The sequence below is a fragment of the Camelus ferus genome, chromosome 5 (genome assembly GCF_009834535.1).
Source record: "Camelus ferus isolate YT-003-E chromosome 5, BCGSAC_Cfer_1.0, whole genome shotgun sequence".
In the NCBI taxonomy this organism is placed as follows: Eukaryota; Metazoa; Chordata; class Mammalia; order Artiodactyla; family Camelidae; genus Camelus; species Camelus ferus.
In genome coordinates, this window is record NC_045700.1 from 67,676,983 (window position 1) to 67,703,533 (window position 26,551).

The window sequence follows — 26,551 nt, forward strand, 5'->3', positions numbered from 1 at the left end:
CCACCTTAGCCACTTGCTTGCTTAGCATCACTACCTAAACATCTCCTCTCCTCACATCACCTGTCACTCTTCACTCAGTCCTGCCTTCTGCCTCATATTCAGCTGTCTTTACTATGAAACAGGTATATTATGCTATCTTTATTTGCTAAAAAAAAAAAAATTAGATTTCACACTTTTAATTCTAAAACAAAGCTACGTTGACTTTTTTGAAAAAAAATGAAATTAAGTCACTTTTAACTTTCAGGGACTCTGATTTTTTTTTTCTTTTTTGCATTTTTGCTTTTCTTGTGCAAGCCAACGTTCCTCCATACAAGTAGCATTCTGCACCCTAATAAATCCATTGAGGTCTTATCCAGTACAGCAGCCACCGTGTGGTACTCAGGGTGTTCTAACTTTGATTAGAGAGCTCATTCTACAAACAGGTGTGGCTCTATTTTTCTTAAAGAAGAAAAAAAAAATCAAAAAGAAATTGAAGGCAAAGCCCATTACAGTAGTCTTAGTAAATAATTAAATGTAAATTCTAATTTTAAATAATGACATAAGCCAATAAATGGAAGGAAATTAAGAACTAAGTATACTACTATGACCCTAACTCCCCCACCCGCACCCCCTGCGCTCACACGGTGAGACCACATGGCCTGAGGAAGTCAGACACTTGTCTGACACGCTCTATATGCAGTTGCTTCTAGACACATGGGTTGAGTTAAGTGTGCTGTTTCAGCCTGTACTCATTACTTCTTAACTTTTATTGGCTCATGTCTCAACTTCCATACTATTTTTTTAATTAAATTTCCTTTCTATAATACTGGTGGATAGCAAAAAAAAAAAAAAAAATTATGCAACTATTTCATCAAGTTACTGAACAGCTGACCATGAACTTATAAAAGTGCACTTCTGAACCAGGCTTTTCTGTTTTAGCCAAAGTAGGAATAATTCTAATACTTCACACATTCATCTGCTGTGTGTTTTACAAGGGGCTTTCATATTTTTAATGTCATTTAATCTCCATAACCTTGATGTGAAGTAGGTTTTCACAAGAGGCAAGTTTAGGGGACTTGCTCAAGCTTATACAAAAGGGAACACAGATTCAAATCCAACTGCTCCAAATCCAAGTCCAATACTCTTTCTCCTCTCCTGCAAGGCTTATGCTAGAAATCAGAACAGGAAGGAGCAGGGAGAAAATCAATACATTCTAGTGTGTTTTCCTCATTTAAAGTGGGAGAAGGTGATTGCTGGTCCACAAGGTCAACTTGTTCTCCCAACTACTGAAAATGAAGTGTGGTGACTGTCACATTGTATATTTCTTCATGTTTTGAAAATTGGGATGATCTTGTGTTCTATTCCGGCTTCATTAAGCTAAAGGGCCTGGTAATTTAACCACTCTGGTATTTCACAAAGCTCTGTCAGCCCACTTCTGCCAAAAGCCATTAGAATTTCTCATGACAACTGGGTAAATAGTCTCCCTGTCTATCAAAAACAACCTCAGCTTGTCCTGTGCCATAACCCGTAACATTTATAAACACACTTATTAACACATACAGGAAATGAGACAATAAGAGCCACTAGCTTTGCAGTTCATTTCTTTTTAGGGGACATGCATTCCAGCAAGAGCTTGGCATCAGATGTTATTTGCTAAAAAAGGTGATGACTTTGCAATTACAGGTAGCAGATGGCTACCTGCTGAAAATGATGCCAACCAAAATATCATGACTAAATCTGCTCTTTCTGTTGTATGGCAGACTGAATTGAATAAATACTCAGAATAAGTAAATTAATACTATATAACCTTTGGGAGAATTTTTGTTCTAGAAAGAGCAATGCAGTGAGGGCATGTGGCTTTTGTGTGACCTTGAGAAAATCAACAGACTTTTCTGGCCTTTGATTCCCTAAGCTAAAATCAGTGTTTTGTCCTTCCAGTGATACATTCAAGAAAATAAATTTAGCAAATTAATTACAGTCATGTCATATGGGTGAGAAACTAATTTTCTTTAAGTTTCTGATCGCCTTTTTCAGTATCAGTCTAGAGCTAAAGGCAGTCATCCTATTGAAAAGTAACCTAATGTCTAGTACTAGTTCTGTAAGGTTGTTACACTAATACTAATATTAACTCTCAGGCACACACTTTAATTCCCATCAGTAAAGTAAGTTTTACGTCCAGTTAGGTAGACAGGAATTTCAAGAAATGGTGACACAATCTACATTACCGTTTACCCGAGTAGATTTAGAAACATAATGTCCCTAAAATTTCAAAAGGTGTGGTAAATTATGCTTAATTGATTACATTTTGGAACAAAATAATTACCATAATGGCATTTTGCTACTATAGCTAAAATCATCAAAACATATTTAGCTTCTCCTGTAACTACTTATAATGTTAGAATATTTATTATTCTAAGTTATATACACCTGAACATTATCAAGAAATACCAGTTTGGGATTACTATATTTCACTTGTTTAAGTACATGTCTGAACATTAAAAAATTCAGTTGCCATATATATCTAACAATATATGTTCAAGTCTTTCCCCGGGTTTCTGTTTACTACATGTCACTGATAAGAATACTTTAAGAAAGTACTTCTTAGTTAATTATAAATGCAGAAACCATGATTTTTTTTCTTTTCCATCATATCCTAGAAGTAAGTGATTTTAGTTTTGTTTCTAATACGTAAGTGGCCAATAGAAGTATATCTTGAGGTATTCATCTAAATAATAAAGATGTATACTGAATCTTCTGAAAATGTTTGGGAAAATGAGCTCAAGTCAAGTTTTTCATTAGTATGAGCTTCTGATGTAAGGAAAACATCTTACCTTCCACTCAGAGATGAAAAGAAGGGCACTACGTGTATTCCCAAGGGGCCTCCTTCCCCAGATAGCTCCACTGTTCTTGTCATATCACTGGGGCAGAAAAAAAAAATAAGAGTACAGATGAGTCTCTGCTGAAACAGAAACAAAACAAAAAGCCAGATGTGGCACAGTAAAAACACCAAACAAAAAAGTTTAGGATTATAACAACTACTGCAAATTCAACAGCAGAGATGAAATCAAAGGGGTATGTGATTTGCTGGTATGTCACAGAAGATCCAGGAAATAAAATGTTTAAAAGACTATCTGATTTCTTATTTTTTCTCCTAGAAGAGGAACAAATGGAAATGACTACCTACAAAAATAACTTCCTACTTAACTTAATCTGCATAAATCAACATATTTAAAAACGATGTACACAAAATGAAATTTCTCCCCATTGAGATACACTTGAAAATTACTGTATAGATGGCAAAATACATGGAGTTAAGCATATCTATGCTTAAGCATAAAGTAGCATTTATACCCCAGAACAGAGGGAAAAAAATGAAATAAAATACGTATTTATTAGAAAAAGCACAGAATTACATTTTAAACAACTGTGAAGCCACAGTTGGTGGTACATATGGGCATGCTCAAAGCATTATAAATCAAAACTCAAACTTTCCTTTCAATGAGGCATCAGTTGTATTCAGTGGAACAATTCCGAATTTTCACCTATTTTTTTTTTCAGAGGTAAAAAAGAAGTTGCAAAGCTTGGAGAAAATATATTACAGAAAGAAATAGAAAGCCTGACCTGCCTAACCTACTCCAGATTAAGGAAAGGATGAGCTAGAAACATTAATGGATAGTGTGTATGACTGAAATATATAAGGCATTGGGAGCTCTGGAGTAATAGAAAGTAAAACTAACAAGTTTTTATAAAGATGAAAAATAATAACCATGAACAATTATTGGCTCCTTTAATCCTGGAGAGAGAAAATAAAATTGCCAGAGGAAAAATGATAAAGTTGAAGCAAACATCCCTATTACGGAAATTGTAGGCAGGTCTCTCTTGTTTTCTATTTACATGAAAATGACCTGAAACTAGATGTCAAATTAAGAGCTACAGCTGCTACCAATGCCTCTCTGCTCCAAATTGAAAATGGGGAAATTGTGGCTCCTTGCTGTAAAGTTGAGAACAGCATTAAGAAAACAAGATGCCTGATGAATTCACTCCACATGAAGTATTCCCTAAATTATCAGCAATTTAAAATAAATACATTAAATATATTCTCATCAGTGGACTAGGCTTATTTTTAATGTGTTTTCATTGCAAACCTATTATCATTAAGAACTGCAAAAAAGAGCATGTCAGTTTCCAACATTTGTGGAACATGATGGAATTTCAAACTGATAATAAATTTCAAATGAGTTTTGCTCAGATATTGCTGATATATTTAAAACTTGTTCACTCAAGCAGGTTATATCAGAGGCCTGGAATAAAAGTTACAAACAAAATAAATCTTAAGAGTGTTGGCATCATGGGATAAAATAGATTCTTCTCTATACTTTCTGTGTGAGCATAAAGACACCATTTGAATATATGCATATGAAGTAGACTATATAGATATGCATTATAAGTCCTGAAGATAAGATGTTTGGTGGGAAGAGAAAGTTGTATAGCTTTCAATGGACCACAAAGCAATCATGTTTATATAATAACAGATTTGTAGTTCATTCATAGGTATTTAAGGAAGACTAAACCCAAAGCATTCACATTCTAAGGTTACGATATTATTTTAAAGACTTCTAAAGACAAGAGACTAAAATCTTGTTTAACCATTGAAACTTTATTATCTCTACCTCTATAATGTATTTTTACAGTTTTGTACTTAGAGGATGACATAAATTTCTCCTAATAAATGTATTAAATATCCACATGCTGATAGAACATTCATGTGTATTATTTAGAGGCTTTGGAATATAAGTATTCAGTATAGACTACAAGATTTCAGCTTAAAAATTTTTAGAATGGCTTTATAGATTCTCTTTTTTTTCTAGTTTGCAAATATTTCTTTATCTCACTCAAAACTCCTGTAAAACATAATAAATTCTATGTGTCATACTGATACCTACTCTTCAGTAATCATCAATCTTGTATTTTTACATTCACTGAATAAAATAAATCTTCTAATTTGTTAATCAATTTTATTTCAAAATACTGAAACTTTTTTGGGGGGTTGCAGTATTAAGGTTTATTTCAACTCTGTCAGATTCCTTTTCTTCAAGTATTTCAGAATAAACTTTTATGCAGTCTTTGTATGTGACAATTACAATTTTTTGGCTAGAATGATATTTGACAAATGTTAAACTACTATGACAAAAATATTATTATCCTAGGCAAAAAGCATAAAAGACTTTCAATTTTGTTGATTGTAATACGCAGACACTTAGAGAATTAGATTTATTTAATATAGCATTACACATTTTACACAGACTATGCTTTACCATGCTCTTTATAAATTGTTATCCATTATTTGTTTCAAGATGGAAAGAAAGGCATTTGAAAAAGGAAGCCTCATAGACCAGTCCATATATTTTTATTTATTTTAAAAGGGGACAAAACCACTCGGTGTTATATATACTAATGGGGTTCTGTAGAAATCTCTGTATATACACCCTTGTGGAACACAGCAAGGAGGACTAGACACAATTATTTGAATACGTATCTCATAAAATGATACTTAACTAAGATGTGAAAATATGCATTGATGCTACTCGTTTAGGCAAACTGCAAAGCAGAGTTCAAGGACCAGTGAGCAGGATACGTACACGTTTATTTATGCTTTGGAGGTGGACTGAGGATGGAAAATGTAAAGAATGAAGTGAGAAGGATATTCCAGCAGTGGAAAGAAAAAGGGGCTGGCAGCTACTTGTGAAAAACAGACTAAAAATGAACTATGGGGTGAAGGAAAAATACTTCAGTGACACAGAAAGAGTCAGAGGATTTCACTAAGCTCAAAATAACTAACTTTATACAACTTTCTAAGACATACTAAAACAAAAGCAGATAGTCACAAGACATTCAGTCCAATAGTCTTAAGCAACCTAAATGTTTAAGGTCCAACTGACAAAACTGATTCAAAGAATCACTGGAACCAGCTGCTACCTATCTCAGAGTTTAGGACAAAACTATGGGCAAAAGTGCAGAATCAGTGGTTTAAAATGAGCCTGCTGTGAACAGCTAGGTCAAGAACTAGATGGAAAGTGCTTCACTGGGTTCCTTCCAGAAGACAGACATGGAGCTTGAGGGAGAGAACACACTTGGAGCAGCAGAAGGATGGCCGTAGTTCCAATTCCTCCACACATGATGAACACACAGCGTCTTTAAGATGAGTCCACCCAGGGATAGGCCAGGGATAGGGTAAGGAAAAGATGGGACTGAGGACGGGGGGCGGGGGTGTTGGAGGGGAAGACGCTTTGTTTCAGAAGGAAATCATGGTTAACTTGGGAAATTAGAGAGACAGCATACCCTAGTAGTGGCTGTTAGTAGGGTGTCTGAGTCAAATCACTTAAACGAAGACCAAAAGTATCAGTTTCCTCACTGGGACAATGAAGGAATTAAGAAAAATGCCGAACAGAGGGATTGGTTTTAAAGAAAAAACTAGAGAACATTATACACATACGTCATACACACAGTATCTGGGATGTACAAAGGGCTCAGTAATACCAGCTATTAGCATGACTATTAGAATGTTCTGAGGGAACAAACAAGCTTATTTATTAAAAGGGAATCATGTATTTCCAGCTTTCCAGCTTTTTCCAATCGATTTCTTCAGTAAGCATTTTTTTAACCCTTAAATATGGTAGGATAGAGGAACATATTTCCTTCATAATTAAACTGCTGATAGAGAAAACACTGGGCTGTAACAGATGGAGAGAAGGTAAGAGCTGGTGTTCTTTGGGGACTGATGGCCAGGACTGTCATATACAGCCATATGAGAGATGGACTACAGAGAGAAACCTCCAAAAGAGCTTGTGGTTGACACTGAGGTCTACTGGATGGTGAAAAGTCTTGTTGATGTAACTATAATGAGTAAAACATCTAACAAAGAATTTGTTGGTGGTGGTGGGATTCACTTAATGCACCTGAATTCAACACATATTTAATTGAGTCATCCCAATGAAGAAGTTCTTCAAGGTAAAAACAAAGTCTAATGCTTGAAGAGTTCATAATCTAGGGGGGTAGATTAGACCAGGTAATGTAAAATAATACAAAGTAAGAGAACAGTAGCAGGAATTTTAGTATATTCTCAATGAATGGAAGCTATTTTGCAGAGGCAGTATGTTAACCATCTTCTGGGCATTATAACAGTACTCACAACCAATGTACAAAGTAAATATATCACTTCCAGTTTACAAATTAGTAAACCGATGCTTAACAAGTTAAATAGTTTGTCAAGCATCACACCATTCATGTAAGGTAAAGTCAGGATTCAAACTGGAATTTATTGCTTTTTAGAGACATAGTTTTCAATCACTTTGACACTTGAATTTCAGAGCAGAGGTACTTTCTGATGAGGTTCAGAGGAAGAGGACACAGGATTGGGAAGGGGAGCTGGAATCAGAAAAATCTTCTCAAAGGAGTGGGATTTCAGAGGGAACTGAGAAGGGCAAATGGATCTTCAATCAGAAAAGCTCGGAAGAAGCTGGAGAGGCATGCATAGGAGAGAAAACTGCTCTGAGTGACTGAACCAGGATGGTTTGTGGACACGCTGATTGGCTGTAATATTAAAGAGAGAAGGAAGGGGGAGGAAGGGAGGAGAAGAGAGGGGAAGATATTGAGGAGATAAGGTTGAACCATCATCTTGAGATCAAACCTCAGTGTGATATGTCAAACTCCAAACTGGAAAAAAAAAATCATGGTTAATTTTGCAGAAAATGGAATCATTAGAGGTCTTGGAACTGAGGAGCACTGTGATAAATGCTGTGGTTTAGAAATATTTTACCTGGCAGGGATGTGTGGGATCAACTAGAAATAGGAAAGATAGAAACTGATACTTGAACAAGGAATTAGTAAATCATTGCAATAATGTTATCCAACAGGTAATAGGCTTGAGTAATGATTATAGCTACATATAAAGCATGAAAACATGGGGAAGATTCAAGGTACTTTGAGATGGACTCTGTCAATAATTTGCCAAATGAACAGATACCAGAGGCAAATGAGAAGATGGGATAAAAAATGGTAACAGTTTTAAGCCTGGGAAAAAAGGCAAGTCTGGAATAAGGTGAGGTCAGGAATGAGAGAGAAACTAGGCATGAGGCGAAGGTCTTTTGTACATATTACTTGCTATTTAAAGAGAACCTTAAGGTGTAATTTTATTTTAAAAAAGAAACACCCAAGAGCAACCTCTTGCTTCACTGTCTTCTTAAGATCAAAGTAAACCGAGAAGTACTTCACAGGAGATGCGTCTTGTACGGCTATTTGGAGAACTCCCTCTAAATGTTATTTTTCCTTAAATATAAATGTTTCTGTTAATTATGGGTGAGCAGTCAATAGTTATGATTTATGAATTATTGTGTTTTATCCAGTCAGTTATTCATTCAACAAATATGCCACTATTATGTTCCAAGATCTGTATTAGGTTTCGGGAATGCGTCGGGGGAATCACACTCTTGTTTGGGAAAATGACAAATAGTTGTAATAAACTGTTGTACATGTGATAATGACAATTAAAATAGGAATGAATGTTTATCCAGTCTTTCATTTAGTATTATGCTAGTGCAACTGCCCGTTTTCCACAGGGGAAAAAAAAAAAAACTTTAAAGAGGTTAAATAATTAGTCCAAGGTTACACAGGAAGTGCTCAAACTCAGGACTTAAGTTTTAGAACTAAGGAATGCCTTGATAAATGCTGTGGTTTAAAAATTATCTAGTAGTGATATGTGGGATCAATTAGACAAGGAGAGATTGATGCTCAGGAGAAGTTAGGTTATTACAGTAGTCTGACAGAAAAGTAACAAAGGCTTGAGCAATAACTATGGGAATTCAAACAGCAGGACAGGTTCAAGACATTTCGAGATGGATTCTGTAACACGTTCCTTAGCTTCCATGCCACCTACATGGAAGTAAGCCCAGAGTTCTATTCTTGGAGCAAGCTCTAGGGGTGGTATCAGACCCTCCTTGCCCCAGGAGAAAAAGTGACCGCACACCTCAGCAGTAAGTGGCTTCCTATTTTCCCTTGGGTGTGTCTTCCTCATCCCATATCAGTTAGAATCAATGTCCTCTCCTGGAACTGCAGTCTCCGAGCTTCCTGCACCCCACCCCCAGCTCTGCATTCCACGCTGTTAAAATGCTTCGCATCCTCCTCCCACCCAGCATCTGCAAGTAACGGAATTTGCACTCGCTCTACTTTCTAAACTTGGCCTCAAACGTGGCGAGCACCAGTGAGGTTTCCTAGCCCTGGTAATGCTGCATGAAATAAACCACCAAGGAATCAGGGAAGGTGCGCACAACAGGTAATGCCAGAGTCAGAGGACCTGGAGACAAGGGTGGTGAATATAGTTTGGGTCTCTAGAAGTCACTCTGAGTCACACCTTCTTAGCCTGCTCAAGGTGCTAATAAAACTCATGCAAAAAGTCTGTTTTGATAATAAAATTACACATAAACACAGATGTATTTTAACTAAATAACAATATTTTAAAAAATTCTTATACTCCATTTCTCTGAACTCCTTATATCCAGAGAAAGCTTAGCTAATTTGTCCATGCAGCCATAAAGCAAACAACTGTTCACTCTCTAACAACTACCCACATAATACTTAGCCAAGATGTCAGCAAAGTTTTCAAAAAGCTGACATTAAAATAAAGTGAAATGAAAGGCAAACAGAATTAAGAGTATTACATTCATTACGCTTACCTCCCAAAACAACCTTATCAAACTTCTAAAAAGAGAGTGCCCTGGAGATTTTCTGCACCAAATTTTTAATATTATGCAGCTCATTAATCAAAGAAACAATCTAAAGAATGAGTAACTATGCCATAGGGCCATAAATTATAAACTTAAGGACAATCCACGCAGTATAGCAGCGTGATAAAAGATGATCACATTTTTTTTAAAGCTCATTCCACGTAACATGCTAGGCGCCTGTTACTAACTGGACTGAGTGAAAGGGGTACACTGACTCAGTGAATGAATGGATGACTGTCAGCCTGAGAATCATCACCTTCTAGTGCTGAAGACAACAACCTAGTAAATAGGAAATGACTTAACACAAAATTTGAAGCAGCTTTAAAAATGATGATATTGACGATGATGCTAATAACAAGAGAGATGATGATGGTAACAGTATGAGCGGCAGCAGCAAGTACTCACAGGGCTTACTCTGACTCAGGCACTGTTCAAAGTGCTTTATATATGTTAAATAATTTCGTCTTCATTCCAGCCCTCTGAAGAAGGTTTTAACATTATTTCCATTTTACAGACCAGAAACTAAGGCAAAGACCGATGGGCAACCTGCCTAAGCTCCTAGACTAGTAAGCAGAGTTGGGATTTGGACCCAGGCAGTAGCCAAGGATGAGCTGGAAGTTAACACTGAGCAAAGGAAGTACCGGTAAACATGAGAACAGCTGACTTCCTATAATGAGTTACTTACATTAAAAACACGGAAAATCCTGTTTGATAGGCTAGATTTACTTTAAATACATAGGGTGAAATATTGCAAGATTGTTAAAAACACAATGCAAAGCAATATTCAAAGAGCTAACGTCAAAGTAAAATACTCAACCACAATGAACTCAGAAATGTTGTTCAAAGGGAAGAAAAAAGCAATTAAGAAATCCAGGTTGCAGAAGAGTTGGAAGGATTGAAGCTCATTTGTATATATGTTTGTCAAGAAGTTCTCATATCATACAAAGAAAACAAGAGAAAAGAGTAATTAAGCAATTAATTTTAGAATTAGGTATCACTCTAGTATTCTATTTATCTTGATCTTTCCTCCTAAATAAAAACAACCATAAGCCATTAAAATACAAACATTAAATTGAATTAAAATATTCTTATTCACGTAAAGAGGGTACCTCAAGGCATCCATAGTTTTCGGCGATGTCAATAGTTCCGTCTGCGCACCATTCATAACTTCTCCATCTTCTAAGTCCTGTGTGGAATTCTGCAGTGAAACAAACCCATAAACATGTGGATCCTATGTGTATGGAATTGAAATTTTTGAATAAAATATCTCAACAGGAAAGAGTAAATGGTTTTACTCCGGATATATAGTGTGCTCCAATTTCTTTGAAGACTGGAAACAGGTGTTAATCTTTTCAGTGCTTTCAATATTCTTTTCTCTCCCATTTGGTTTCTGAAATACTCAAATGGGCCATTTACACAAGGCAATATGTTAAGAGCTTTGGAATACATCATTTAGCTTCCTGCTACTCAACCATAAGCTTTTGGGACTGAGTGTTTGAAATCAGCACGAAAAAGGGGGTCCAAAGGGAAGGTGCCATTGACAGGTGGTGATGTATTAGCTTTAATGTACTGTACTTGCTTGCACCCTCCCGGTGACACTAAAAATAAAAAGAAAGCAAAATCCATGAAAAAAAAAGTTGCCTAGCAAGGTCACGTCTGTCAAAAGTATAACAGGAATAGTGCAGGAAAAGAAATCTGGAGTTTTTGCTTTGTCTTAAGACTTTCATTTGAGGATGATCTTCAACAAAGAGAAACTAAAATTAACCATTTAATTTCTAAAATGATAAACACTTTTTTTCTTTTCAGTTTTATTAGGTAGAATTGTTACAGTTTGACTGCATATATACAATATATTGCATATAAATACATACATACAATATACTGCACGTTTAAAAAATTTATATATATGTACTGTTCATTGTTTCTAAGAATGCTTAGCTTTAGCTTTTTAAACTTACATAGTTGTCAAAGGAACAAAGCCAACAACAAAATAAGAATTAATTCAAAATGATACATACACACCACTCCTAACAGCAACATTATTTATAATTGCCATGATATGGAAGCTTCCTAAGTGCACATCAGTAGATGAATGGACAAAGAAGATGCAGCATAAATATGCAATGGAATACAACTCACCCATTAAAAAAGGATATTTTGCCATTTGCAGCCCTTCATTCACTTTTTTCCCCCACTTCAAAAACCAGAATTTTGTAACTGGTATAAATATTTCTATTGCAACAAAAACAACAAAACACCTAGAAATAACCAAGGAGGTTATCTACACTCTGAAAACTGTAAAACACTGATGAAGGAAACTGAAGATGATACAAAGAAATGGAAAGATATCTTGTGCTCTTGGATTGGAAGAATCACCATTATCAAAAGGGCCATGCTACTCAAAGCAATCTACAGATCCAATGCAGCCCCTGTCAAAATACTCACATTTTTCACAGAACTAGATTAGAACAAACAATTCCAAAATTTATATGGAACTATAAAAGTCCCTGAACTGCCAAAGCAATCTTTTGTAGGTCTTTCTTCTTCTTTTTTTTTAATGGTAAATATTCTTCTGCTTACAGAGAGGTTCTGCACTCCAGGACAAAGTTGAGTTGGATATGATGCAGAAGGAAGAATGGATTTGAAAAAGAAGCAATTCTCATTTACCTAAGACACTAATTCTCTGTTAGGCTTTTTTCGTTTTTTTTTTTTTTTTTTCTTTCCCTTGATGGAGGCATTGGGGATTGAACCCAGGACCTTGCGCACGACTGAACATGCACTCTACCACTGAGCTATACTGCCCACCCATCTCTGTTAGGCTTTGTAACTGGACTTTAACAGTCATTCTGCAGATACACCACTCTTCAGAAGCAGAGTCACAGGCAGTGCTAGTTAAGGATGCAGGATTCACTGAAACAACATGTCACATGATGCTTTCATGGCTCTAAATGCATTTCAACAAAACATTACAACACATGAGTTAAAAGGTTGGACATAAAGGAATTGGATTAATATTTTTAAGAAAACAAGACATGGAGCCACAGCTCAAGCAGTTTGTCCTTGTAAATGATTTTAAAAATATATTTAATTTTTAGATTGAATGAGCAACATTTAACCTAGCTAAGTTGGTAGTTTTGTGAAGGACTTGATCTACATTAGATTTTTAGAAACTTATTCGTTTTCTCCTCTCCATGAGGATAAAGAAAGGGAAGAAAAATCAGAAGGTTAAAGAACACTTTTTAGTTTAAGGCATCAAATCTTCAAAGAATAGCATCTTTGAAAGCTTTCAAATATTCACATTGTTATGAAGGGCTTGATGCATGCTTACCAAGAAAAGACACAGGGTCAGGCAAGTTACAAAAATACTTACGGAGACAATTTAACAAAATATGTGAACTTGAAACTTTAACAAAATATGTGAACTTGTCACACATGTCAGAACATTTGATGACTGCATGTATGTCAAAATCGTTAACTTTCTCATCTTTCTCTCCCACACAAGAGGGGGCTCTCTGAAGGGTGAGGCTGTGTCTAGTCCTCTCTGTATTAAGTACATGATGCACAGAGCTCATTTAGTGAATGTTAATGAATAAGTAAGCTGAATGGTACTGTATTAGTCTCCTAATGCTGTGTGATAAATTACCTCAAAATTAAATGGGTAAGAAAGTAAACACTATTTCTCAAAGTTTCTGTCGGAGATTTGGAAGTGGCTTAGCGGTGCAGTCCTGGGGTAGACCGTCTCATGGGGCTGCAGTCAAGATATCAGCAGGGCAATAGCTGCAATCATCTCAAGGCTTGACTGGAGCTCTAAGATCCACTATTTTTCTCTTATAAAAGCTTTATTAAGATACAATTTATATTACATTAAATTCACCCTTTCCAAAAGTACAACTCAGTCCTTTTTAAATTAGAGTTTTGCAACTGTCACCACTATCTAATTTTAGAACAACTTCAAAACCCCCCAAAGAAAACCCCTACTCATTAGCCAGTGCTCCCCATTTCTCCTCCTTTCCACAGCCCCTGGCCATCATTAACCTACCTTCTGTCTCTAAGGATTTACCTATTCTGAACATTTTACATAAACAGAACCATAAGGTATGTGTCTTCATCATTCAGCATGACATCCCCAAGGCCCTTCCACGCTTGGCATGTAACAGTATTTCAATCCATTTGATGGCCAAATATTTCACTGTATGGACATACCACTTTCTCTTTACCATTGACCACTTGATGGGCATTTGGGTTGTTTCCACTTTTGCTGATTATGAGTAATGTTGCTATGAACACTTGGTTCTCCCATTCTATGGGCTGTGTTTTCACTTTCTTGATGGATCCTTTAAAGCACTAAAGTTTTTAACTTGAATGAATTTCAATTTATCTATTTTTTCTTTTGTTACTTGTGTTTTGGTTTTGTAGCTAAGAATTCATCTATTTTTTCTTTTGTAACTTGTGTTTTGGTGTTATAGCTAAGAAACACTGCCTAACACAAGGGCACAAAGACTTACTCCTGAATTTTTTTCTAAGAGTTTTATAACGTTAATTATTATACTAGGCCTATTACCATTTTGACTTAATTTCTGTACGTGGTGTGAGGTAGGGGATCCAACTTCATTCTTTGCGTGTGGATATTAAGTTGTGCCTGCACCATTTTTTGAAAAACCTCTTCTTTCCCCACTTAGGGGAAACTCCTTATCAAAACTCAACTGACCAAAAGTGCAAGGGTTTATTTCTGGACTCTCAGTTTTATTCCGTTGATCTATACTTGCAAACTTATGCCAGTACTGTACAGTCTTAATTATTCTAGCTTTCTACTAAAGTTTTGGAATCAGGAATTGAGAGTTCTCCAATTTTTTTTTTTTAAAGTTTGTTTTGGCTCTTCTGGGTCCCTTGCATTTTCATATGAATTTTAGAATCCAAGAAACAACTTTTTGCAAAAACACCAACTGGCTTTTGATAAGGATCACATTAAATCTGTAGACCAATTTAGAGAGTATTATCATCTTAACAATATAAAGTCTTCTAATCTATGAGCAGCTAACAGTGGCAGTTATTAAAATAAACATTCTCTTTGGTTTCATAACTGTGTAGGGACATGTATCTTCACAATGTCAAAGAAAAAAATGGGATGTTTATTACAAGGTTTTAACTATCTATGTTTGACTATTTGGTCCCTACTCCAGCTGGAATTTTCTTGTTGATCCCATGCCAAAGTAAGAAAATATCATATTTTCTGGTTCAAATCAACATTCTGCAAGGTTAAAAGGATTTTTTTTCTAGTTCTAGTTAGACAGTAAGTGTAGATTTTATTTATGTCAACAACATACTTAATGCTTCAAGTAAATGAAAATGTCAATTAGAATTTGAAAGCAATATTGGGCCAATTGCAATGTGATAATTTGCTCAAGGGTAATTCTGAACTGACTTTAGGTTTATAGCAATCATGTCAATACCTACAAACTTAAAAGGACACACATTCACAGACTTCTACGTCTAAGACAAGGATTCTACTATTTCAAATGGAGCATCAAAAGCTCTGTCTGGCTACAGCTATCAAAAAGGGTAGTAACTACAGTTTATCATCTCAACTGATGCGCAGTGTTTGTCACTTGTCAAAATCATTTCTATATATTGCAGTAAAAGAGTTCTTTGATATTGTCTAGAGATGGGGCAGGCAGACAAACGCTTAGGGCATCCCACAAGGACACAAAGCCAATTCCAAACTGACTTCAACAATACTGTAGCAGTGCAGTGCTTCAAGACGTAGAGACAAAGGCAGCTTATTTCTTGACAGGGTCCATATAATCACTTTTTCAAAAATTACCAAATAAATGACAAGCAATAATTTAAGAGCACTTAGGCTTTTCCTTCACTAAATTACATGTTGAAATGAAGTCACGAAATCACACATATCTAAAAATGAAAATGATACTTTTTTCCTCATAGCCTATATAAATAATTTTGAGAAAAATCTGTAAAATCATGAATTTTACATCTGAAAATAAAGGGGAAAAGTTAATCTGATTATAAGGAGCTAGAAGTATAGACAATGGGTGCTGAATAATCACTATATTTCTTCCTTCACCTTTACATTTAGATAATGTTAATTATGTGATTTCAAATCCTCAAACTTGCCTCCAGAAAATACAATGATTTGAGAAGCTCTATACTTAATTTTATTGACAAAATTACTCTAATTTCTATTTTTAATGTTAATTTAAAATAGAGATGTGGTCAGTTGCATAGAACATAAAAGGATAAAGCTGTGTTGAAATTTACTTTGTCTCTTCCTTTTGCTCACATGACAATACTTGGCTCCCTAATAAAGTTCAGCAGGAGGCCGCATCTTGCCAGCCAGGCAGAGACCTTTAAGAAGCTTGTCCTTTACCTCTCTGATTATCAGAGCAGGGAACATATCATATGTGGCTCTCCCAACAGACAAGCTTAATTACTACAATTTTTAAAAAGGGAACATTTTTAGCAACACTTTCAGGATCACAGGAGCATTTCTGACAGCCAGAATGAGTTGGATTTAAACATCACTGCACTATTTTTAGCTTTAAAATCAACACTTACATAAATATTCCCAAACCAATTAGCAGCAGCTGGAAAGCAAAGGTGTTTACATTTCGTTAGCACCAGTGCTCACATGGCAAGTGCTCACAAGCTGCTTGGAAGGGGCCAAGCACCAGGCGGGGCAGAATTCTCCCCAGGGTGATCCTGGTGTTGACATCAGGCTATCATTTCAGTTCACGGTGGGTACCAGTCAATGATTTCATACAGGGAAGTATATTCATGATGTAGCCTCATTAAGTTATGTATCTCCAAATAAACTTAACACTCCCGAAACTTTTTGGAAGAAAATGTTACCGAAGTTCAAATTGCTTTTCCCTAGTCAACCACAGCTATAAAACAATATTAAAAGCAGCCTTACAGCTCAGCCCTTCATCTCTCAGATGAGAACTGAAATAGATGTCTCTTTATTAATAGAGGGCTCCCTTTGACTTACAAGTGAAAATATATGGCCTTGATTTCTTTCCCCTTCGTCAATGCATTTTAGCCACATTTGAAACCACTTGCCCACAAATTTTAACAGCAACTGAGTTAAGTTTCAAAAGCTCAGGTGCATTTTATAACAAGATTTGCATTCTGAAAAGCCAACTGCAAATGTTTCTTTTGAAATTGCATATGAATTTCAGAGTGAGAATGATAGAAAAATTATACGGAGAAGATGTGAATGCCAGGTTAGGTGCCTGGTGCTCATACATAAACATCATGTAAATTTTAAAATTAAAATTCTGGGCCTAATTTCAGAATATTTGTTTTGACTTTTTAGAACAAGAATATCTGCGCTCAAGTAAAAACAAGCTGTATCTGATAAGCACACATATGAGACAAACACGCGTTTTGGTAGTCAAACACTGTTATTCAAGCTTGACCCAATATAGGTTCTTCCGGCCCCGGGCAATGCCTTGCCATGGGAAATCCCTCAACTGGCTTCACTGATGCTACCCCAGAATATTTCAGTCCTGGCAATTTAACATGCCTATAATTGATTTTATATATACATACATATGTATATAAAAACAAATGTAAATAGTTATATACATATTAGACTATGTATCCATATATCTAGAAATTGGCACCGCCTTATAGTAACTAGTGCAGATCCTCAGAAATCCTGAGCAATGTTAAGTACGCCCTGGAAAAAATGATGCTGACAAGCTGGTCTAGTCCACTCATTTAATAGCTAAGGAAACCGAGCCCTAGAAGGGTGAGGTGACAACCCCTTTTTACTTACTGGGATAGTGACAAAGCCAGAGTCCAGAATTCTTTTTTTTTTTTTGAAGTGTAGTCGGTTTACAATATTGTATTGACTTCAGGTGTACAGCACAGTGAGTCAGTTATACACACACATGTATGTATTCCTCTTCATATTCTTTTTCATTATAAGCTATTACAAGGTAATGGATATAGTTCCCTGTGCTGTACAGTAGGCCCTTGCTGTTTACCTATTTTATAGATAGTAGTTAGTATCCTCAAATCCCAAACTCCCAATTTATCCCTCCCCCCTTTTCCTCCCTAGTTACCATAAGTTTGTTTCCTATGATGTGAGTCTGTTTGTTTTGTAAAGAAGTTCATTTGTGTGTCTCTCTCTCTTTTTTTTTTTTAAGATTCCGTATATAACTAATATCATACGGTATTTTTCTTTCTCTTTCTGGCTTATTTTACTTAGAATGACAATCTCCAGGTCCATCTATATTGCTGCAAATGGCATTATTTTATTCTGAGTAGTGGCTGAGTAGTAGTTCATTTTATACACACACACACACACACACACACACACACACACACACAACTTCATCCAGTCATCTGTTGTTACTTCCATGTCTTGGCTACTGTAATAGTGCTGCTATGAACATTGGGGGTGCATGTATCGTTTTGAATTAGAGTTCCCTCTGGATACATGCCAGTGGGATTGCTGGATTTAATTTTTACTTTTTTAACGCTATCCCAATTTTATACATGAACATGTTCAAAGGAAAAAAAAAGCTTAATATCTTGTTCAAAGTGAAACTAAGGGTCAAAAAAAAAAGAACCAAGATCACTTAGGACCCATGTCTCCTAAGATGCAGGTTTGTACACAAGCATGTTAGATATAGTTATCCTGTGATGGCTATTCTTAGCCACTGATTTTAGACAAGTGGTGTGAGGAAACAATATCACATGATCAAACATTACAAAAAAGAATTTATATAAAAAACTATCAAGTGTCTCCTTATTCTAGAGACTGAGTGCTAATAATTGCATTCTTTTAAATAAAGGTTTTTTTGAGAATAGATCTAATTAGGTCACAAGTAATCTACTAACTAAGCTCAAAACTTCGGCTCGTGGGGCGCGTGTGCACACATTTACGCACCCACACCGCCAAGCGACAGGGTGAGCCACCTTCATGTTTATGGGGTGAAACCGGGCTGAGTTTAAACACCTCTGGACTTTGTAAAACACACTGGAAGTCAACGATCTTTCAGCTGACGGTCTCACAGGGGTTGTGCAGTTGTGGGTGCCGTGCTGCTCAGGCCAGGTCCCGCTGACTCTGAGCACATTCAGAGGTGGCCAGGCCTTCTCTTCAGCTGGTTTGTGTTTCAGAGACACTGCACAGTTTTAATAGGTTTAAGAAAAGTAAGACAGACCGAGGTATAATAGTAAAATTAAGCTCTGGTCTAGGACAGAGGCGATGCAGGTTCTAACAGAAGTTCTCTCACTGCTTTGCCTAATGATGTCACCACGTCTCCCAGCCCCCTCTTTCATTTGCTGTAAACTGAGGACAAGATTTCTAAGGTCCATTCCAGGTATAGAAGGTCCCAGAACTTAGTGAAGGGACACCAAATAGTAAGGCAGGTAAATCCCAGCTAATGAAAAATAAAAATCCTTCAACAGATAAAAGGGGTGGTTATTCCTTTGAAAGAAAAAAAATTTTTTTGGAAGCTTCCCTTGAGAAATCAACTCACACAGAGACATAATTATATACCTTGTTCACATACTGATTCTAAATAACTTTGGGGGAACAAATGTATGACATGAGATAAAGCATACTTGAAATAAAACTAAAACCCTCCTTCCATTCCTCATTCTTTTTCTGTTTCTTTCTCTATGATCTTTCCTTGGGTATTTCCTTTCCTTTTTATTGTTCTAATTAGCACAGGTAAAAGTTCTTTAAGATTTCCCAGTATTCTGATTTAGATGTGAGAAGACTTTTTTTTTTAAATAAAATTTTTAAATGCATACCCTGTACACATTCTACCTGCTGGGATTTTTTTGTTTGTTTCTTCTTTTTTCTTTTTTTTTTTTTTTTTAAAGAGAATTATAAAGTGACCTTGACTCAACCTTGTATCAGGCAGTCGAAACACAGCTGCAGGTTTAAAAAAGAAAGGTTGGAGGAAGGAGGGAATTGCGGGTTGACCAGACACACCGATCAGTCCTACCCAGGCACCAAAAAGCAAACCCAGCCCTGACGTCAAGATCAGCACTGCACCTGCTCAGTTGCTCTTTCAGCGTGACACCAACACCGATGGGTGCGCTACTTCCCAAGCAAATTATGTTCAATGAAACGGCTGCTTCTGCGTCCTCAGAACTGTGGAAGTTCAGAAGTTCAAGAAGGCAATGCAGCCATTCTTTCAATGTCTACAGTTTCTTACTCATACTCATATGACACATTGCAAAAAATGTGAAAAGGAAAAGTGGAAAACATTTTTTTTTTCAAATACAAGACTGACACAAATATGTTGATAATGGCCACTTCAATTTACAGATGGATTACTTCCCCCACCCAGTTACCCTAATTTGCCCTAGTTTTCTGTATTATTGAGTCCTTCAAAACCACTGGCACCCAGTGCTTAGGTACACACGACAGTGCTGTATACTAGGGAAAGGTAAAAACATTGAACAATACATCACACTCTTCCATAAGGGTCTGCCTCAGATCAGGCTCCCATCATAAACCAAGTGATCAAAGGTACTGTAAACACCTGCTTCTCTTCCATTTAATCTCCCTATTTAAACTGTATCATCTTCTCAAATATTCAGAATACAAGTCTGTCCAAACGGACAGTTTGATGGCGCTAGGGCCTCCCGTCTAACTACAAACCATCACCTAAAGCTGGCAACTATAAAAAGACTTGAGGAAGCTGAGGTAATTCAGCCGTTACAAAAATTTTCTAGCTTAACTGTTTTTCTTGCCGGCTGAAATATATTTCAATCAAGTTTAACTCTAGTAAACGTACCTCATGCATTTAAGCAAAGCGTACAAATTCCAGGCTGGGTTAGGAGAATGTAAAGATAAAAGAACACATCATTAAAGGCCTACTTTCCATTTGCACATGCATGTCACTCACACTGGCACTGGCACACTTCTCTGCTGGTCTGCACTACGAAAATTTTCCCTATGAAAGTAGGTGGAAGAAAATGTTGAATCCATAACTAAATCCGTAGGGACTTGTTTCAGAGAAAAAAAAAAAAAAGCAGAGATTTATGTGTATGCATAGTTTAGTAGGACCTTTCCAAAACTTCTCAAAATGTAGGAAGCCAAAAGTCTGCGGTGAAAAACTCCTTTGAAATATCAGATGGAGAATCAAGTTTACAACCCATCTTCGTCCATGAATAAGCCGTGCACAAGGACTTTTTCAAGTCTGTCTTATTTCCTACATCTGTTGGCATTTCACTCCCTTCTCATCCAGCCCCAAAGCCCCCTCACTCTGCCCTGTGCACCGGTCTTTCTACTATGGCCTCCTTATATCTTTCTACACAATCATTCTGCCATTCACTTTGTCATTCTTGCATTTCACTTAGTGACGCCTTTACTGGAAGCCTCTGGTTTCAAAAACTATCCCACTCGCTTATAAGACCTACTGAAAATAAACGGTTTGGGGAAGGATTGTCTCAGACAACCTAAGATGCACTTGAAGCAATGTGTGAAGACGTATGTGAAGAATGAAGAGCAGCAGGGGAGGCGAAAGTCCTGGTGGGAGGAAAGCCGGGGGGTGATCCAGAGCCAGAGGCACTGTCTTGGGTTTTAACGGCACGTGGAAACAGCTTTAAATAAGGTGCAGAGGTCTGACCCGCAGAGAACAGCTGTAGTCACAGGCAGCAGTCTGCAGAAGGTTTGTTTTTGGTTTTGTTCCTTTTCAGTATAGAGACACAACAGAAAGTTGGAAGAGTAGCTACAGCCAAACCAGAACTTCTAATCATGTGAGGAAACCACCATACATTTCTATTCAAATACAAATGTATTCTACTTAAAACCCTTTACAGTGTTTGAGGGGTGGGGGAAGCTCTGCTCTAGGAGTAGCTCACTGGTTGGGCCACCAATAGCTAAAACACAAGCACCACGAGGGCAGGGGTCTTGTTCACTCAGATGTCATCAAAGCCCAGAACAATGCTTGGCACAGAGCCGATGCTTAGCAAACATCTAGACACGCGAGCTTTCTAGAACACTCCTGCTTGCCTGACAAACAGCCACCCCTCCTTTCACAGAACGGGGGCTCTGTCGTGGAGTACTCAGTCTCCTTCCTCAGGCCACCTGTGTGCCACACGGAAGCTCTGCAAGGGTCTGTCTCCCTGGCTTAGTTCTGATATCCTGGAGGCGAGGAACGTGCCTTTTCCATCTTTGAATACCTATCACCTTGCACAGGACTAAAATGTGGCAAGTCTCCCACTTCAGAGAAGTGTTCACTGGATAAAGAAATCATTTCCCTAGAAATCCTTTCTCTTCAAGGCACGTAGGTAACATCTGACAGGACAAAATATATCCCAATGTGAACGAATCCTCTCTGACGCGCTGGGTCACCATGTAAGACTATGGCAAGGGTCGGGAGGTAGGATTCAGAGATGAATCCGGCACTATTTTTGCATTCAAAGCTGCAAGCAGGAACCATCACCGGCAAGAGAATTTAAAGTAGACCTGAAAGCTGATCTTTATTTACAGATTGAAATCATTGAAGTACAAGAGAATGTGCCAATTTGTACCCGGCTGGTTATGTTTCTTTATATATGCTTTTATATTTTATTATTATGTAATTTAAAATGTCTTTCATTATCTATAAAATGTATTTAAATGAATATTTAAAACTATCTAAGCTCAAGTTCATCAGGCTCTTGCCAGCTGGGAAAGGAACCCTGCCGCACGGAAACCTCCACATCCTGAACCTGCAGGCTGGAAGCTACTGGTCCCGGCAGGACCTTTCACCTGAGGAGGCAGGGCTGTGAGCCAGGCCCCACCACTGCAGCACAGCCATTTTGAAACTTTTTGCTCAATATTCCTCTTTTCTTCCAACTGTCTCATTTTTTTTTTCTTTCTTCTTCTTCTTTTTTTTTTTTTTTTTTTAAGGAGGAGGTATTAAGATTTATTTATTTATATTTAGAGGAGGCACTGAGGATTGAACCCACCTTGTGCATGCTAAGCATGCTGTCTACCACTTGAGCTATACCCTCCCCCTTATCTCACCTCTTTACATCGAAACTCAGGTCAAGGTGATAAAGTAAAATCTCCTGGGTCAGCTGTCTTCTTCCAGTGTTTCTCCCTCTTTGGACATCTCTTTATCTCTCTGGTTTATCACTTTCCAAATGCCTCCAAACCCTCTGCCCCCAGTCTTTTCAAGAATGCCTGGGAACTCTTTCACAGGCTCAAGAATTGCTTCTAGTATTCTCTCTGCCACGTTGATTTAAAGGAAATCCGACTTTCCCTGGTGAAACCACTTCCCCGGCCACCCTATGAAACACCACATGCTCATGTTCTTTGTGCTGCCAACCCCCATCCTGGAGCTGCTTCTTGACTGAGACTCCCTCGCTTCCTCCCTTGGACCCTGCCGCATCCTGTTTCACCGCTTCCTGCTCTCTGCCTTCATCTACCAATCTCCAAGCTGGCCCTCCAGCCTTCCCTCCTGTCCCGTCAGCTCAATTCATCTCCTCTCTGTGCCTTATCTCTCTCTCTCATCCCAGATGACTTCCTCTTGCACCTTGACCTCACTCAGCACCTTCTTGCTTCTATTTCAGAAACTGTAACCAAAAGCAAAATCAAACACAGGAAGCCAGGGGAGGGGTTCTAAGCTGAATCCTGGTTACTTACCAAAGAGATGCTCCTGAGAACCAAAACATACCAAATGATAAGGTACTTAGGGCCAGGAAACCCAGGAATAAAACAGGGTTATTCAGGTAACAAATACTTATGGAGAGTCCCCTCTGCCAGGCACTGTGCCAAGCACTGGGGGTAAAAACACATATATTCTTCATCTTAGTGAATTTATTCTGGGAGGGAAAAGCAAAGAGGCTGGAGAGGAGATCGTAGCGACTGAGCTTTCCACTGGTCCACTTTTTGTATGCTCCACAATTGAACTCAGCTGAGCACCAGCCAGATGCCAAGCACACTGCTAGCCTTTCTCCAGTCTCAGTCCTTTCTCATGTGTCACAGCATGCGTAAGTAAATGGACTAACAAAAATTAGCCAGTCTCCATCTAAAGTAGTGTTCTTAACTTTTTTTTTTTTTTTTTGATAGTCTCACCTGTAAACTAATGACAGTAACGGTTTCCCTCCTGATACCAATATACATATGCACACACACTCAGAATTCTGCATAAAACTTCAGGGTTTTCCAATCTCCCAGTCTTGACTATGATCTCAAGCTTAAGAACTGATACTCAGCTGTTAATCCAAGCCCATATCTCTGACAGAATCATGAGATTTGTAGTACAGAAATGATAATAAATGTTGTTACAGACACATCCTTAAACAGTGACTGCTACAAGGGAGAATGTATGAATAGGGCAGGCAGTGGCTGCTACAGATAAAAAGCCTGAGTGGATGTGGGAGGGGATCTCACTGACCACACTGCTCATCTACTTTCTGAGAACCTCCAGGGAGGGGAGAGGTGCAGTGCAAACATCCCTTCAAAATCTGTCAGTAAATGCTGTGGTCTTTTCTGAAGCCTTCCTGACAAGCTAAGTCATTTTTGCTCATGAACTTCCCAGTGTGAGTGATTCACATTGTGCTGTGGCAAAATTACAAATTATTACATGCTCTGGACCTTTGACTTACATGCAGTATATATGAAATTTCAAATATTGAATCTGTAAGTGCTAAAGGTCTGTTATCCTTGACTACTTGTCCACTTGTTGGCTATTTTGGGATGGGCAAATTTCAGCCTCTAATGCTTAAATTTCTTCCTCCAACCCCTGGTCCAAATAATTACTAGAAGTATGTGGCAAAGGTGCATTATGATTAGATTTCTTAATTCACATTTTTAAAACTGTTCCTATTAGACAGTGATGATTTAATCCAAATATCATCCCCAGATTAATCTTTGAATTCCATTCAGAGCCACCAAATGGACATAGTTAGTGGAACAATTCTGTGGGGTAAGAAATTGAAGCAATGAAAACTGCTAAAGGATGAACTGGCAGGTCATTATGTTCTAGTTCCTCTTAAGAAAGAGCTACAAACCAACTTCATAAAGACTTTCCCAAAATCACTGGGCAAATCTTTCTGCACAGAATGTGCATCACTGCCACCTCTCCCACATCCACATTCACTAGGCTTCAAGAACACAGTACTTACACTTGGGAAACACTGTCTGATAGAGGTCAGCTGAAATCCTCAGGAAATTGACATGGCTTCCACCTTACAAAGTTGGAAGAATGCAAGCCATGTCAGTTCACCTTAGGTTCCTCGCTTAAATTATTTCAGCTTAGCTTATAGTGAGTGGAGTTAGTGAATGAATGAATCAGTGAACAAATCAATGCACTTACCCTGTTATCTGATTGTGAATCAGACTGTATCCCCATACTCCCTTCCATAGAAACACAGGACAGTGAACTTTTTCATAACTGCATGCAGAAATAACAAACAAAGGAGAAATTGTATCTTTCTAGTCACTCAGCAAAATGTCAATTTGAGACAGAAGGGAAGGAGGCAGGGAACAACCACTAAAAGAATGATACAGCAATTGAGGACAGAATATAAACTGGTTAGAACTCACTTAGCCCAAGATGGTGAAAGATTTGACTTCCAGTAGACCTTAGGCCTTATTATAGGCTCATTGTAACATGCTAAATGTTACACCCACAGGCACCATGACAGTTCTCAGGCTGATCATAAACAGCCAAAAGGTAGGTGGCGGGCGGGGGGGGGGGGCAATTCCTGGAAATCCCCGCCTCTTCCCCTAAATAAAATAATCCTTCCACTTATTAGTTAGCATATGAAATTACCCAGGCCATAAAAACTAAGCCCCCCCACACCTCAGGGCCACCTCTCTTGCCTTCTGAGACAGCCGACACTCTGACTATGGAGTGCGTATCTGCCTGAATAAATCCACTTTCACTTACTATGGCTCACTCTGGAATTTTTTCCCATGTGAGACAAGAACCTTTTCTCCAGCAACAAATGTATTGATACTTGTAAACATTTGAATGGCCCTTGAGCTATATTTTTCTAAGTGATGTGTACTACAGGACCAGTTTTAAAAAAAACCAAGCAGCTAGTTTTCAAATGTATTATGGATCACTTATTCAACAACATAATAAGACAGAGTCAAGAAAAGAAAGAAAGGAAGGAAGGAAGGAAGGAAGGAAGGAAGGAAGGAAGGAAGGAAGGAAAAGAAAGAAAGAATCTTTCTAATCAAAGCTTCTCTTGGCCTGAACAAAGCAGAGATTTTCCTTTTATCCAATTTCTGTTAAGATGTCTGTCACAATACCATCACCCCAGCCTTTAGCCATGTCTAATCAGTGACGAAACCTCATACTTCTAATGAACAATCAAGGTTGCATAGAAAAGTGCATGCTTCCTGACAGATAAGGGTTTTTAAACTGAATGGTGATGTAAACCTCTCTCTTTTCTTATTACAAGGGAAATACTTCTCCTGTAGCTGAGGGCACTCAGGTGATGTGCCTCTACAAAATACAGCAAATGACCTATCCACTTGTGAGGCAATTACAGCAGATTAAAATTACAGCATTTAACAGCTCTTCAGAAGGAAACGACAACAGGAAACAAAAATAAAAGGTCTATTTTATCAAATATATTGGCTAATTTTCTGTGGGTGACCTTCTTCTAAGACATGATCAAATTACATATATGACAATAAATAAAGAGCTTGGTTTTAACTCATTCTTGAAGACTGAAACACGTGCATGCAGAAGGATGTGTACTAGATAACAAAGAGTCTGTACAAAATGATGGACTTAATCTTATCCTTTGTTCCAGTAAATGGAGAATCCAGATTTTAGGCTCAGGTTCATCATCTCACC

The 26,551-nt window shown here is 37.6% G+C and overlaps 1 protein-coding gene across 1 annotated transcript in view; it reads right to left on the minus strand.

The window, feature by feature from the left end:
* PARD3B (par-3 family cell polarity regulator beta) overlaps nucleotides 1–26,551 on the minus strand; it is a 923,861-nt gene that overhangs the window by 440,377 nt on the left and 456,933 nt on the right. Inside the window, 2 exon segments of the mRNA XM_032480017.1 lie at nucleotides 2,811–2,897; nucleotides 10,868–10,956. Of these exon segments, the coding sequence (XP_032335908.1) occupies nucleotides 2,811–2,897; nucleotides 10,868–10,956 (176 nt within the window).